Raw genomic sequence first — 17,272 nt, forward strand, 5'->3', positions numbered from 1 at the left:
AGGTTCATGGGGTCTCAGAGTTGGACAAGACTTAGTGACTGAACAATAACAAAAGGAAAGGAAATCTGGGTGACACATGTACAGGAATTCTTTGTACTATTCTTGCAATGTAAGTCAGGAATTGTTGTTTAAAAAAAAAAAGTTCTATACATCCACCAGAACAGCTAAAGTAAAAAAAAAAAGATATCAAATTTTTCTTTTTTTTTTTTTTAAAGATACCAAATATTACAACCCTGTGCAGCAGCCCAGTGCTCACATTCATTCTGGTGGGAATGTAAGCTGGCACAATCACTTTGGGAAACAGTTCACCTACAAAAGTTTTTCACATGGGTATCCTATGAACCATCACTTCTCCAAGTTACATACATCCAACAGAAATGTATACTTATGTTCAGCTGAAGATAAATAAAAAATGGTCTTAACAGTACTCTGTGTAAAGTACCTCAAACTGGCAACTATCCAAATGCCCACCAGTAAAACAAATAATAAGGTTAGGTGTATTCTTGCAATGGAAAACAATACAGCAATAAGAATGTAGGAACTATACCTACATGCAACACCAATGAATCTCATGTATATAACAATAATTAAAAGAAACCAGACAAAGAAGAATATATATTGCATATGTATTTATATAAGATATGAAAATAAGACTAATTTTTGCTGTTAGAAGCTAGGACAGTGGTTAGTCTTGCAGGAGGTGGTGACTCAGAAGGCAGCTGAAGGGGGACTCGGGCACCTGAATTGCTGTAATGCTCCATTTCTTGATCTGGGTATTCATTACATGGGTGTGTGAAATAATAACCTTTCACTGAGTTGTACGTTTCTGTTATGTGTTTTTTTCTACATGTAAAGTATACTTTAATAAAAAGTTAGAAAAAACTTTCTGGAGAAACAAACAACTTCCTGATATGTTAGTTAATATTGGGTGCTTTTAAATGGGGCTCCTCTCCTGCCATTAAGAAGTAGGGTGTGTGTCCTCTTTCTTTGAATCTGGGTTCTAAGACTGCTTGGCCAATACAGGAATGATGCCACACCAGTTTCCAGGCCCCAGCTTCCTCTTCCCATCATTTGGGATGCTCACTTTTGGAACCTCTTTACCATGCTGTGAAGAAGCCTGAGCAGCTCCATGGGAAAGCCACATGTAGGTGTTATAGCCAACAGCCCTAGCAGAAGTTCCAGCTGCTAGCCAGTATCAACCCTCAGACACAGGAATGATAGAGCCTTCAGATGATTCCAGGCCCTGGCCTTCATAACCTTCCTGTGGAGGTACATCATGGAGCAGAGGCAACCATCTCTGCTGCACCCTTTCTGATTTCCTGAACCAGAGTTCACTGGCTTAACCAAATGGTTGCTGTTTAAAGCTACTGATTTTAGGATGATGTGTAACACAGCCATAGTAACCAGAACACCATGCACATGCTAACGGAAATAAGAATTTGGGGGTTATCAAAATGTGCCACCCGGACCTCGGTCAAGAGAAATGCTTGCTGCAAGGAGCATAGCTGGCTGGCTAATAGCCCCAACTGCAGTATCTCTGGATCTGGAATCATGTTCATACCAAAGTTATGTTCGACCCTTCCCACTCAGCCCATTTTTGCCTGACTAACGGGCAGCTCTGGCTTAGGGACTCCCCTGTGACCTGGATGAAGCTTTCTTAGAACTATGCTGAAGTCTGAAACCCTGCCTAGACAGTCCTCTCTTCTCTCCCTCTCCTTTCATGGTGCAGACCGGCACTGTCATCTGAAGGCTCCTCCTGTCTACTCCTGCTCCTTCCTTTTTGCTTTTCACAATAAATCTCTTGTGCATCTAATCCCATCTTTACACCTGCTTTTGAAAGAACTGGCACATAAGGCTATTTTGTGATAGATCCCTATTCTTTTGATGTAAATGCATAGATTCAAGAAAACTACTATATCTTTCCAGAAAATGCTCACTGGTACAAATATCAAAGGCAGAATAATGGGCTATATGGACCCCAGTATAACATTTATGTATTTAAGAACTTGTTCCTTTGGCAGAGAATATTATTTCTTTCTACTTGCCTTCACTACACATAGCTCAATTGACAAGATCATGATGAAACCAGACTTCTACAATGGACTAGCCACCACCAATCTTAATTAGCTGCTGCTGCTGCTAAGTCAAGTCAGTTGTGTCTGACTCTGTGCGACCCCATAGATGGCAGCCCACCAGGCTCCTCTGTCCCTCGGATTCTCTGGGCAAGAATACTGGAGTGGGCTACCATTTCTTTCTCCAAAGCATGAAAGTGAAAAGTGAAAGTGAAGTCGCTCAGTCGTGTCCGACTCTTCACGACCCCGTGGACTGTAGCCTACCAGGCTCCTCTGTCCATGGGATTTCTCAGGTAAGAGTACTGGAGTGGGGTGCCATTGCCTTCTCTGCTTAATTAGCTAAGTACCATCAAACATTTAGTAAACATTTTCACTATTGTATCAATTTATAAAACGTTAAATGTTATTTAATGATCATAATGATTATAAATAAACACAACCCCTGAAAACCAAGACTGTATCAGTATTAAATTATTATTACAATGAATGAAAACTTCATGTAGTTATATATTTGCTTTATACTGATACAACTCACTTTTAACTCAGTATGTCATGGGGGATCAAAAACAATAATCTTGGTAAAGTTATAGTGAATCCAAGGTTTTCTTCTAGCTTACAAAACCCCCAAGAAAAAATGATTTTTTCATAAAAATAAACCCAGTTTCCTACTGAACACATTTTCTGATCAAGAATTTGAACTTTTACACCACAACAAAAAATGAATTTCCTGAAAAACTCATTATTTTCAAATCTGAATCTGCCTCTTCATTCTTCTAAAGTATAATTCATTTTCCTCAATACAGTTAAAAACAGTCCAACAAGTTAAACACTATTGTTTGTAGACATTTATACTCCCAAAGGTTAATTAATAGTACTTACTCTTGTCTTATCAAACAGTTCTGAAACTTTAAGAAAAAACCTGAAAGGGAAAAATATTTCATCATAAGCTATCTTTGAAATAATTTTCTATTGCAAATGTTCAAAGAACATACCCCAAACCATATTAATAATGAACATTCTTATCTCATTATAATAATATTTCATGATTTTTTTCACTGCAGACTTCATCTAGTTCAACAAAAATCTTTCTTTGTACAAGCACCCATATAACAGATTCCCCTTGATGTACTGTTATAGAAAATCCTCCCATTTCAAGGTAACAGTCTAAGCCATACATTAAAAACTTTGTCTCGGGAATTCCCTGGTGGTCCAGTGGTTAAGACTTCATGCTTCCAATGCAAGGGCCTAGGTTCAATCCCTGATCAGGGAACTAGATCCCACATGACACAACTAAGACCCAGTGCAGCCAAATAAAATATATTAAATAAATGTTTAAAAAAAGAAAATCTTTGTCTTGACATCCTTTAGTAATATGCCGCATAATATTAAATAAGGTATATACCTTTAAATTACTACAGAAGTACAGAACAATCACATCCAAAGAACTACATTTTAAATATTTTCAAATAGAGCGGCTTTGTTTTGGAAAACAATAGAATAGCCAATTTCTATTTCAGAACTCACTTTCACTGTTTTGGGGGGTGGATAGGGGGGCTACACTTGCAGCTTGCAGGATGTTCCTGACCAAGGACTGAACCGGGGCCACCTCAGTGAAAGCCCGGACCCTAACCGTCAGGTCACCAAGAAGTCCCCACTGTTGCTTTTAACTAGAAAGTCCATCTTTCAAATGCTGATGCCAATGCCCAACTATTAAAGGGCATTCTGTAAAATATGACAGACAACGTTATATTTGGATTACAGCATATACTATTGAGAGCTGAATTTTATGAACTTCACTTTACTAAAAAGAACTTGCTTTGACAGATTTATGTAAGATAACATATGGTAAGGTGCCTTTTTTTCCTTATCAAAGACTTAACTAACTCTTTGGGAAGGTAGCATGTTAATTAGTTAATTAGTAGGCTATGGTATCCTGCTTTGCTGAAAAATTTGATCTGACATGTCTACTCAGACAGGATATACGAGAGAAAAGTTCAAGGACGTGGTTTAGAGAAGGGCACGGATTATGAACACAGTTTTTCCTCTTATAATTTTAAAAGTATGTCTGAGCTATTTTCAATGGAGAGTTAAGTTTAAACAACATTACACCAGCAACTAAGATTTATGGCTAGATTAAAACTTCAGTTCAGTTCAGTTGCTTAGTCGTGTCTGACTCTTTGTGACCTCATGGACCGCAGCACACCAGGCTTCCCTGTCCACAACCAACTCCTGGAGCTTGCTCAGACTCATGTCCAGTGAGTTGATGACGCCATCCAACCATCTCATCCTCTGTCGTCTCCTTCTCTTCCTGCCTTCAATCCTTCCCAGTATCAGGGTCTTTTCCAGTGAGTTAGTTCTTTGCATCAGGTAGCCAAAGATTAAAACTTGGCCTCCAACACAATATATGTTAATATATATATTCTAATTCTAAAATAGCATTTCTTATTTAAAATAAACTTTATCAAAATCTAAGAACATTTTAATATAAATTCTGTTTCTCTCTCACACACACACAAATTGGCAAATTTTCAACTAAAACATTGTAAATGTTAAAAATTATATATACTAAGGTTGATTTTTATTTCTTGGATTTAAAAAAGTAAGAGAGAAAAGGAAGAGAAAAATAACACCAACCTAAGTTTACAAAGAAGCTCTATACCGTCAATGTGTTTTGACAAAAATATTCCAAAACACCTGCTGGGTCAGCAGAAGTGTGTGTGCCTGAGCTGCCAACAAAAATTTTGTTTTATTTAATGCTTTAAATCAGAATCCTTACTTGCATATATCTGTAGAATCCTGAGTTCCTAAAGCATATAATGAAGAACCAATTCTATTGTAATCATCTGCAGCACCTATGGAAAAAGTTTTAAGGATTTAATATATTTATTCATGGATTAAAAGTTACTGAATACATACCTGCCAAAAAATGTGTATGTAACATGAGATACCGAAGTCTAGAGAAAGAAACGACACAAACTATAATACATTATGATGAATATGGAAATACATTATGATGAATATGGAACGGGAAGTAGCCATAAACTACTTAAGGAGCAGGGGAAACACATATTCCACCTGAGGATGTCAGGGAAGGCTTTACAGACACTACAGCAGCAGTTGGAATTGCAGGGTGAGGAAATCTTTCCTAGGCAAAGTGGAGGAAAGAGCATTCTAGATAAAGAGAAGGGCCTGGAAAAAGACCAGGGAGACATTCAAGAGCAAAGAATATTCAGAGAGACTTCTGGGTCTATAGCACTGTACAGTACAGAGGGTTGTTTTTTTAAAAGTAAAACAAAAAAAATTAAGTATTTACTTTTTTTTTTGTTCTTAAGGAAACCACTCAGACAGCATTCTCTCCCAAAGGAGGAGGAGAATAATCATCAACAGCAAACAGCAACTGCAGAAGCCAACGCCACGAGCTGGCTTCACGCTGAGGAGAGAATGCTGTGTGAAGTGTGTCTCCTCGTGGTTTCCGGTGCTCTACATGTTCAGAGAAACTTCTAGAGTAACAAACAATAGAAACGATCCCTGAAAGTACACTGTTAATATTTACTATTTTAAAATAACAGTATTAAAACCATTATGTGTTAACATAATATTTAAATGAAAAATATTTAAAATAAATTAGCATGTGACACTTGGATTTTTGCAAATCTCTTTTGTGGGTCTGCATTAATAGTCAATAGCTCCATTCTCTTATCTGCTTCTGCATTCACTGTACTGTGACACAAGATTTTTGCTCAAGTATGTGGGGGGAAAAAAAATCTAGCTTCAAACAGGTATGTCATTGGAAAAGAAGGAGGCATTTTACTAATATTTTCAGATAACTGTGGATACTCTACTCAACAAGCAGTAGTTTCTTTAAGAGTGAGTCACACTGGGGAACCTAAAGTCCTATCAATGAAGTCTGTGTACTCCATCACATTAAACCCCAATGATATGTGATATTTATCCCAAGAATATAAGATTGGTTTAGTAACTGAAAATCAATCAACATGATTAACCATATTAACAGACTAAAAAAATAAAAACTGTATGGTTATCTTAATTGTTGCAAAAAGAGTATCTGACAAAATCCAACGTTCATTCCTGACTTAAACCTGCTAAAAGACATCTAGGAAAAACCTATATCTAACATCACAATTAAGATGGATGCTTTCCCCACAAGATAAGGAATAAGGTCAAACTGCTTGCCCTCACCACTTTTACCAACATGGTACTAGAGGGTAAAGCTATAGTATAATGGGCAAGGAAAAGAGATAAACATCATTCCAACTGGAACGGAAGAAGTGTAACTGTTTTTATTCGCAGAAGACCATTTATACAGAAAATGCTAAGGAATCTACAAAATAGTTAATGAACTAATAAGTGAGTCGATTTAGAAAGGCTGCAAGATATAAGCTCAATGCTGAAAATACAATGTATTTCTATCTATTGGCAAAAAAAACTAGAAAGTGAAATGTAAAAAATACATCATTTAGAATCACATCAAAAAAGAGATCTAACTAAAGATGTGTAAGAGCTTTACAAAGGAAGCTAGAAAAAATTGCTGAGAGAAGACCAAAGTAAACAGAGATATACCCTGTTCATGTATCAGAAGAACCAATACTTTTGAGATCTTAATCCTCCCCAAATTGATCTATATTCTACACAATTCCAATAAAAAATCCCAGCGGGCATTTTTGTAGAAAATGATGAGCTAATTCTAAAATCCATCTGAAAAAATAAAAAACCTAGAGGTGCCAAAGCAACTTTGATAAAGAAGAATAAAGTTGAAAGACTTACACAAGAAAAGAAGTTCAATATCATCAATCGCTGAAATTAAAACCACACTGACCTAGCAGAATGGATAAAATTTAAGAATGCCTTTGTTGGTGAGGATATGAAGCAGCTGGAATTCTCGTGCACAGTGGGTAGGAATGCAGAATGATACAATCATTTTGGAAAAATGTTTGGCAATTTTTTTTTTAAAAGTTAATTATACACTTACATTTGACCCAGTCATTCTACTTCTAGGTACTACCCAAGAGAAATGAAAGCATATGTTCATACAAAGACTTACATATGTCAGCTTTATTTTGAACGGGTGAAAGCTAGCAACAATCCAGTTGCCCACCAACTGCTGAACAGACAACTGGGGTATATCTATACAATGGAATACCACTCAGCAATAAAACAGAATCAACTACTGATGCATCCAACAACATGGATGAAACTCAAACTAATTTTGTTGAATTTCAAAGCCAGACCATAAAAAGTACATATTGTAGGATTTCATTTATATACAACTCTAGAAAATGCAAATTAATCTACAGAGACAGAAAGCATTATCAGCAGCGGCCTGGGGACAGGGACAGGATGGAGGGATTACAAAGGGCCACAAGGGGACTGTGTGTGGTGATGGACATGTTCATTATGCTGTCTCTAGTGATGATGTCATACACGTGTCAAAACTTATCCAATTGTAAACTTTGAACATTGCAGCTTATTGATAGCAATTACACTTCAATACAGCTGTTAAAAAAAACCATTAGTCTATGGTGTACTTAACATGACTTTGATCATTTAGAAAATACTGGTTCAATGAATCACACAGATCTTCCAAATGCAGATGCACTTCAGTATATAAAAAGTATCACACTCAGTAATATCACCATCAATCTCCTAAGACAAGTCTTTAATTACTGAAAAGCAAACTCATGGTGACTGATACAAGTTTTCCAAGATTCTAATAATTGCTGGAAAGCTTGATTTTTATCATTGTCAACAAACACTGCCAGTAGTTTTCCATAAAGTGTGAGGCTCATTTAATTAATTTTTGATAAAATGTCTACCAAAACACAAGTCTGCAAAAGAGCAGCTTGTCTGTCAGTTGTTCTTTCAAGTAAAAATGGTATTGAAAAAAAGCAGACAGTTCAGTTGCAACTCAGTTGCTTTTCTAGAAAGAACCATCATACATCCATATGCAAAGTGCTTTATGCATACCTCCCAATCCATCATTCAAAATATTAAAAAAGTATACTCAAGGGAGGAGACTTTCAACAAGTAATAAATTTCACTGCTTCATCAAGGACATTGTTAATTGAATTTTTAAAATTTTGAATGCACTGTGGGAAAGAGTACAAAGACTATTAGTACAGTTTGGTGCCACCGCTTTGATTTATCCTAGAGAAAGTGAAAGTTGTCCTAAGACACCAGCAATTTATCCACCACGGCTTTTGCATTGTTGGTGTAAATGTCAACATGATGAAAGGGACAAAAAAATCATCCTGGTATTGTTATGAAAATAGTTTTGATCTCACAGACTTGCTTAAAAGAGCCTTGAGATCAAAGCTTCATAGACCATAGTTTGAAAATCACTGCCCTATATCAAGACTTTTACAAACTGTAAATAACATAACAACTTGATAATTATTCCATTAAACAATGTAAACTTGAGCCACAGAGAAAAACCTTACTTTTGTGGGATCTTGTCATCCTATCAGATTTAGCAGATGCATCCTTAACTCGGTTATGATATTCTAAAAGGAATGTTCGTTCATGCTCAAAGAAATCATCTACATCCTATGGGATCAAAAGAAAATATGAGCTTTTTTCACTTGTTTGCTTTAATCTAACATATAAATCACTTTGCTACCCTTATAATCATAAAAGATCATCATTTAACAGCATAGCCATCTGCTAATAATCAGACATTACATTGATTTCACCAACAAGTTCAAAACAAGTTCAAACTTCAAAAACATCTCTCTATCAAGTAAGAAGTCTTCTACAGCAGAAGGCTTATGGTCCCATATGGTCCAAGCTCCCATGTTGGACTCGAACCTATTCCAGCTTGTACTCTTCCACTACAATCCTGCTTCTCCAACACACTGATTTCCTGCAGTGGGAGTAATCAATTGCTTTTGAGGAAAAAAAAGCCTGGCAGACAAGTAGAAATCTGCTTTTCTTGGTCTGTTATGCATTTTATGGACCATTCCTGAATGCTGCCAAGCCTCAGCCATTGGCCCTCTCTGATTGCTTTCAGGAAGCTGGCCAAATTAGCTATCTGGGAGCAATTTTCGTATTAAACACTGTTTTCAATCTTTTTCGGAACAAAGCTAGAAATCCATTAAAACTAAAAACAATGAACTACTTTTTCCCTTCTAAAATAGCAATTGTTTACTGAAAAAGCACCAGCTGAAATGATGTAACTTAAGACCCATATTAACAGAACATAGTAGCGAAAGTTAGTGTGACAAAATGTGACTTAAAATCTGTTAATTCATGTGTACTAGTTTTCTTAACTAATACACGCGAGGTCTATTGGAAAAACAGATAAAACTAACTTGCAGAGTTGTACTGAAGATTAATGAAATGTGGGCTACCAAACACCACACTGCAAATGTTCAAAAAAATGTCAGCTATTACTTTAATAAAATCATCAAACTCATAATCAATATGGTGGTTTATACTTAATGTTAATCAAAAAGTTCAACATAAGCACCATCAAAATGGAAATAATCTGAAAACAAAACAAAACAAAACAGCCTGAATCTTTTTTTGGTCTCACTGCATGGTTTGTGGGATCTTAGTTTCTTTCTTTTTTTTTTTTTTGGATCTTAGTTTCTTAACCAGGGATTGAACCCACTGCCCTCCGCAGTGAAAGCGCCGAGTCCTAACCACTAGACTGCCAGGGAATTCCCATGTTAACTCTTTACTAAAGTAGCCACAGGACACACACTGTCAACATATCAACTGCCCTGTCTCCACAAAATCAAAGTATAAATCAAACAGTACTTTACACCCAAGTTTTAGTGTAGATATATTTATAAAAACAGGCAATGATGATAAAGCATTATTTATTGCTTTATTATTTGCTTAATAATATTATTATTGGAGTACAATATACCATCATATGATTCTATACAAACTTTGAAAATACATTTTGCAATAAACATTTTTTTCAATATTTTAATGGTAACAGTTTTCAGAAAAATCAGTTCTTGTACCATTTTCAGACCATCATTAAGAAAAATCTAAGTATTATCTAGGTAACTGTAAGTATATGCATACCTATCATCTCATTCTTTCTAAATCTAACTCAGTCTTTCTAACAATCCTGTAGCTAGGTAGCATTACTAACCACATTTTCAAAATGGGAAACCTGAGATTTAGAGAAAGAAAAGTGACTTTTCTCAAGGTCATGTAGCTATTACGAGACAAAACCAAAACTTCAACTGAGCTCTTCTAACTTCAAATCTGAACCCAAGTCGGCCCCTAACATTTGTAAAGCCAAGGCTAAGTGTACAAACTGAGGCAGCCCCTCGGCGCCCCACCCTGTGACTCTGTAAGGCACCCAGGGGGACCTCACGTGCATGTGGCCGGACAGCCACTCCACCCTGCACACCGCTCTTCTTCCCTTGCTGGCCCTCTTCTCCTTGACTACCTGTGGAGGACAGACCACCAGAGGCACTGTCTACTCACCAGCAGATGAATTCAAGGAGAAGTCCAGGCAGGACTTGAACGCAGGCTCGGAATTTGGGCAAGAAAATGTGGGCTTCTAGGTAGAGAATGGTCTGGTTTGGAGGACAGGGGTGTGGGCTCTGGGTTGGCAAAGGCCCTTGGAGCTGCAGACCTATCACCCCTTAGAGAAAGGAGCTCTCTGAAGAGGGGAACTCAGGGCAAGCGGCCCAGTCTCCCAGGCCTAAGAAGTCTACTATTCAAACTTCTCTTTCATTCCAATATAACTGCCTACACATCAGAAAATCTCAAAGTATCGCCCTCGTAAAAGAAGTAAATTCTCAAAGCAGTACTTCTGTTAACCAAATAGTGTCTTACCTTTACTCCAGAAACAATTACTCCATCTGCTGATTTAACCATGTTTTTAAAGAAATCTTCAAGTTTCTCTTTTTTATTTTTTCCTCGCACACTCAACTATAAGAAAGGTAAATTTAAGTTAGTATTTCTTTTAAGATTACAAATGAGAAGTTAATACCTCCTTTATTCTCTGTCATCAAAACATCAATCCCAAAAGGACTCCAGTTTTTAAACTTAATAAAGTGGCAATTTCATTATGTATGATCAGTAATTTTCAAATTCTGGGAACTTAAAGGAGTCTGGCTTCACCCACAAAGATTCACGTTCAGCTGATCTACAGTAAGGCTCAAAAGTGAAAGTGTTAGTCACTCAGTCGTGTCTGATACTTTATGACCCCATGGACCATAGCCTGCCAGGCTCCTCTGTTCATGGAATCTTCCAGGCAAGGATACTGGAGTGGACTGCCGTTCCCTTCTCCAGGAGATCTTCCCAATCCAGGAATCAAACCCGGGTCTCCCACATTGGAGGCAGTCTTTACCGCTGAGCCACCAGGGAAGCCCCCCCAAATTGTATAAGTACAGTTGATAATTCTGCTCTAAGGAGCCCTTTCATCATACTTTGTCAAACACTACTACATCATATAAAGTCAACTAAAAATTCAATCAGCAGTTTCTCTAAACATGTAAAATTTATTGGAGTACAATATACCATCATATGATTCTATAGAAACTCTGAAAATATATTTTGCAAATTTTTCACTCTGAACTCCAAATCTCATCTCCTGACCTATTTTGGGGTCAGCAACTCACGAGACAAAGGACACAAAAGATGACTCTGAATGGCATGAACAGTATATATCTGAAGGCAAAAGTGAGAAGCAGCCAACTCTGACTTTACCACTTATTGCATCAGGGCCCCATGAAGGAAGATCTCATCTAATGTCCTTTTCTGCTGCCATGGCTTCAATATTCACCATTAAGTAAGTGACTCACAGATCTCTATCACTATGCCTCGGCTCTTTCCTGAATCTTAGATTCTATTTCCAATTGCCTACATCATATTCTTTACATATATATCCTGCTAACCACACATTAGAATACTTTTAAAAGTATTTATTATAATCTGATCTCCCAAGTTTTCCCTCTTCTTGGTTCCCTATTCATGGTTTTCCCATCTATACAGTCTCTCAAATTCTCATCTGTTCCCTAAAACCCCATCAGTTCAGTAGCTCAGTCGTGTCCAACTCTTTTCAACTCCATGGACTGCAGGATGCTAAGCTTCCCTGTCCCTCACCAACTCCCAGAGCTTGTTCAAATTCAAGTCCAACGAGTCGGTGATGCCATCCAACCGTTTCATCCTCTGTCCTTTTCTCCTCCGGCCTTCAATCTTTCCCAGCATCAGGGTCTTTTCAAATGAGTCAGTTCTATGCATCAGGTGGCCAAAGTACTGGAGTTTCAGCTTCAGCATCAGTCATTCCAATGAATATTCAGGACTGATTAGCTTCAGGATGGACTGGTTGGATCTCCTTGCAGTCCAAGGGACTCTCAAGAGTCTTCTCCAACACCACAGTTCAAAGGCATCAATTCTTTGGTGCTCAGCGTTCTTTATAGTGCAACTCTCATATCCATACGTGACCACTGGAAAAACCATAGCTTTGACTAGACGGACCTTTGTTGGCAAAGTAATGTCTCTGCTTTTTAATGTGCTAGCTACGTTTATCATAGCTTTCCTTCCAAGGAGTAAGCGTCTTTTAATTTCATGGCTGCAGTCACCATCTGCAGTGATTTTGACGCCCAAGAAAATAGTCTCTCACTGTTTCCATTGTTTCCCCATCTATTTGCAATGAAGTGATGGGACAAGATGCCATGATCTTCGTTTTCTGAATGTTGAGTTTTAAGCCAGCTTTTTCACTTTCCTCTTTCGCTTTCATCAAGAGGCTCTTTAGTTCTTTGCCTTCTGCATATAAGTTAAATAAGCAGGGTGACAATATACAGCCTTGACGTACTCCTTTCCCATGTTGGAACCAGTCCATTGTTCCACGTCCGATTTCAACTGTTGCTTCTTGACCTACATACAGATTTCTCAGGAAGCAGGTCAGGTGGTCTGGTATTCCCATCTCTTTAAGAATTTTCCAGTTTGTTGTGATCCACACAGTTAAAGGCTTTGGCATAGTCAATAAAGCAGATGTAGATGCTTTTCTGGAACCCTCCTTCTTTTTGATCATCCAACGGATGTTGGCAATTTGATCTCTGGTTCCTCTGCCTTTTCTAAATCCAGCTTGAACATCTGGAAGTTCACGGTTCACATACTGTTGAAGCCTGGCTTGGATTATTTTGATCATTACTTTGCTAGTGTGTGAGGTGAGTGCAATTGTGCGGTAGTTTAAAAATTCTCTGGCATTGCCTTTCGTTGGGATTGGAAAGAGAACTGACCTTTTCCAGTCCTGTGGCCACTGCTGAGTTTTCCAAATTTGCTGGCATATTGAGTGCAGCACTTTCACAGCATCATCTTTTAGGATGTGAAACAGCTTAACTGGAATTCCATCACCTCCACTAGCTTTGTTCGTAATGATGTTTCTTAAGGCCCACTTGACTGGACTCCAGGATGTCTGGCTCTAGGCGAGTGATCACACCATCGTGGTTATCTGGGTCATGAACATCTTTTTTGTATAGTTCTTCTGTGTATTCTTGCCACCTCTTCTTAATATCTTCTGCTTCTGTTAGGTCCATAGCATTTCTGTCCTTTGTTGTGCCCATCTTTGCATGAAATATTCCCTTGGTATCTCTGATTTTCTTGAAGATATATCTAGTCTTTCCCATTCTATTGTTTTCCTCTATTTCCTTGCACTGATCACTGAGGAAGGCTTTCTTATCTCTCCTTGCTATTCCTTGGAACTCTGCATTCAAATGGGTATATCTTTCCTTTTCTCCTTTGCCTTTCGCTTCTCTTCTTTTCTCAGCTATTTGTAAGGCCTCCTGAGACAACCATTTTGCCTTTTTGCATTTCTTTTTCTTGGGGATGGTCTTGATCCCTGTCTCCTGTACAATGTCATGCACCTCCAGCAACAGTTCTTCAGGCACTCTGTCTATCAGATCTAATCCCTTGAATCTATTTGTCACTTCCACTGTGTAATTGTTAAGGGGTTTGATTTAGGTCATACCTGCATGATCTAGCGGTATTCCCTACTTTCTTCAATTTAAGTCTGAATTTGGCAATAAGGAGTTCATGATCTGAGCTACAGTCAGCTCCTGGTCTTGTTTTTGCGGACTGTACAGGGCTTCTCCATCTTCAGCTGCAAAGAACATTATCAATCTGATTTCAGTACTGACCATCTGGTGATGTCTATGTGTAGAGTTATCTCTACTGTTGTTGGAAGAGGGTGTTTGCTATGACCAGTGCGTTCTCTTGGCAAAATTCTGTTAGCTTTTGCCTTGCTTCATTTTGTACTCCAAGGCCAAACTTGCCTCTTACTCCAGGTATCTCTTGACTTCCTACTCTTGCATTCCAGTCGCCTATGACGAAAAAAAACATCTTTTTTGGGTGTTAGTGCTAGAAGATCTTGTAGGTCTTCATAGAACTGTTTAACTTCAGCTTCTCTGGCATTAGTGGTTGGGGCAAAGACTTGGGATTACTGTGATACTGAATGGTTTGCCTTGAAAACAAACAGAGACCATTCTGTCATTTTTGAGATTGCACCCAAGTACTGCATTTCAGACTCTTTTGTTAACTATGATGGCTACTCCAGTTCTTCCAAAGGATTCTTGCCCACAGTAGTAGATGTAACAGTCATCTGAGCTAAATTTGCCCATTCCAGTCCATTTTAGTTCACTGATCCCTAAAATGTCAATGTTCACTCTTGCCATCTCTTGTTTGACCACTTCCAATTGATTCATGGATCTAACATTCCAGGTTCCTATGCAATATTGTTCTTTTATTGTTCTTTACAGCACTGGACTTTACTTCCATCACCAGTCACATCCACAACTGGGCACTGTTTTCACTTTGGCTCCGTCTTTTCATTCTTTCTGGTTATTTCTCCAGTAGCATATTGGGCATGTACTGACCTGGGGAGTCCATCTTTCAGTATCAAATCTTTCTGCCTTATCATACTGTTCATGGGGTTCTCAAGGCAAGAATACTGAAGTAGTCTGCATTTCCTTCTCCAGCGGGCCACATTTTGTCAGAACTCTCCACTATGACCCGTCCATCTTGGGTGGGCCTACACAGCATGCCTCATAGTTTCACTGAGTTAAACAAGGCTGTGGTCCATGTGATCAGTTTGATTAGTTTTCTGTGATTATGGTTTTCATTCTGTCTGCCCTCTGATGGATAAGGATAAGAGACTTATGGAAGCTTCCTGATGGGAGAGACTGACTGTGAAGGTATGAAAGTATGAAAACCCCATACCTTTCATTAAAAATCTTGACACAATCTACAACTTCTTTCTTTTTCCTTCCAAAATCACACTTTGAGCATCTCTTCCATGCTTAAATAAGTTCACAGAGTTTCATAATGCTCAGAGACTGAACACCAATCCCCTTAGCAAGGTACTCAACACTTTGAAAAAACCTGGTTCAGGTTACCTTTCCACCTCCCCCCAACCCCTAAAGAGCCTTATGCTCCACACTGTTGTCGAAAGAGGCTCTGAACTCTTAGGTTTCTCTGTATTTGAAATGGTATCTCCTCTCCCACCAAAAACTCTATTCAGACTTTAACATTCAAAATAAAAGGCATCTCTTCATGAAACCCTTTCAAATTCCCAGTTAGAATTCACTGCTCTATCTCAGGCCTCTCAAAGCTCTCCAGCTTTTTTTAAACCTTGTTTTTTATATTAATTATTTCACTAATTCACTCATTTAATAACAAACCATAATGAATGTATATTATAACCACGCACTGTGCTGGGTGTTACAAATATTAAGATGATTAAGAGGTGGTCCCTACTCTTAAAGTAACTTATGGTACAGAGGAGGACAGAGAGAAGCAAACATATAATTACACACAGTATGAGAAGTATAGAGTTAAAGCTACTGATGGGGTATTAGCAAAGCATCCAAGGAACTCAATATGACTGAGGGGCTGAGAAAGGCTAAGACTGGAGGCTGACTGACCAGTCAGGGTCAATAACCCAATAACCCAGGCGAAGGATATGAAAGTCTGGACTAGTCTTTCGGTCTAGTGATGGAAGGAAGTATGCACATTAAAATGAGACAGAGAATCTGGTGACTCCTGATAGGAATAGACAAAAGGAGTCCTGAGTAATTTTCATGGTGGAAGGGACTGGGAGTTATTGATGCCTTCTTTGAGATAAGACAGAGAGTACAAAAGGAGGCATGGATTTAAAAGAAGGGTTCAGCTGAGGGTAAAAGGCCAAGGGATACCTAAATGGAGGTTTTTCAGGAGGCTATTTAATGAATAGTGCTGGGACTCAGGAGTGATACAGTTGGGGCGAAGGGAGCGGCCAGGCGGTGCTGTCCCATGCAGCTTCTGGGATCTTAGTTCCGTGACCAGGGATCAAACCCGTGCTCCCAGCAGTGGAAGCACAGAGTCCTAACCACTGGACCACCAAGGAATTCCCATAGATTTCTAAGTTAATAGCATATCAGAATCGACGGAGCCACAGAAGCAGGTATTAGAGAGAATTTACAGAATTAGAAATCTTATACAGACTTGTAGAGAACTCAGTGAGGAACCGTGGAAGAATCAGATTTAAATGAATGGATATATAGAGGGAAAAGCCCATGAAGCCGACTGGGAAGCAGCCATAGAGTTAAGAGGTGAACACATCAAGACCGATTCCCATAGATCCACAAGAACATGGGAGTCAGCATAGCTAGAAAGGTATCTCAGTCAAAATGGAAAAGCATGATGTATTTCACCACATTAACAGAATAAAAAACATGATCATCTCAACAGATGTACTTTTTCATGATAAAAACACTCAACAAACTAGGAACAGAACTTCTTTAAGCTGACAAAGGGTATCTAGGTAAAAACCCACACTTAACATCACACTTGATAGTGAAGGAGTAAGTGCTTTTTCCCTAAAGATCAGGGACAGAACACGGATGTCTGCTCTTATCATTTCCATTTAACACCGTACTGGAGGTTCCAGCCAGGGCAGTGAGGCAAGCAAAATTTAAAAAGGCATCCAGACTGGAAAGGAGGAAGTAAAAAAGAAAAAAGAAAAGAAAGCTATTAAAGGAGTGTGGCTGCCAAGGTGGTTGAAGGCTATGGGGGGATACAGGAGGTTCGGGCATTTGCTTTCTGACTGGGTCCACTCCCAGTGAACAAGGTCATTATTTGAGCAAGAAGAATTATTGAAATTAGCTTTAATGGAAAATGAGAGAGATCTGTCTAAAGTCATAACACTGCTATTAGTGATAGAACAGGCATTCTAG

The 17,272-nt window shown here is 38.4% G+C and overlaps 1 protein-coding gene and 2 non-coding genes across 3 annotated transcripts in view; 1 reads left to right on the forward strand and 2 right to left on the reverse strand.

Annotated features, from left to right (window-relative positions):
* The window catches only part of SNX6 (sorting nexin 6), a 55,599-nt gene that overhangs the window by 21,135 nt on the left and 17,192 nt on the right, over nucleotides 1-17,272 (reverse strand). Inside the window, exons 7-10 of the mRNA XM_061159158.1 lie at nucleotides 10,893-10,988; nucleotides 8,531-8,636; nucleotides 4,849-4,924; nucleotides 2,952-2,991 (exon numbers count right to left, since the gene is read on the reverse strand). Of these exons, the coding sequence (XP_061015141.1) occupies nucleotides 2,952-2,991; nucleotides 4,849-4,924; nucleotides 8,531-8,636; nucleotides 10,893-10,988 (318 nt within the window). The remainder of the gene's footprint in view (nucleotides 1-2,951; nucleotides 2,992-4,848; nucleotides 4,925-8,530; nucleotides 8,637-10,892; nucleotides 10,989-17,272) is intronic.
* TRNAW-CCA (transfer RNA tryptophan (anticodon CCA)) lies at nucleotides 3,271-3,342 on the forward strand. Its single transcript has one exon. It is a non-coding gene; the product is annotated as a tRNA-Trp (tRNA).
* On the reverse strand, nucleotides 5,408-5,616 carry LOC133068708 (small nucleolar RNA U3). The gene has a single exon (XR_009695663.1). It is a non-coding gene; the product is annotated as a small nucleolar RNA U3 (small nucleolar RNA).

This window comes from Dama dama, chromosome 13 (genome assembly GCF_033118175.1).
Source record: "Dama dama isolate Ldn47 chromosome 13, ASM3311817v1, whole genome shotgun sequence".
Lineage (NCBI taxonomy): Eukaryota > Metazoa > Chordata > Mammalia > Artiodactyla > Cervidae > Dama > Dama dama.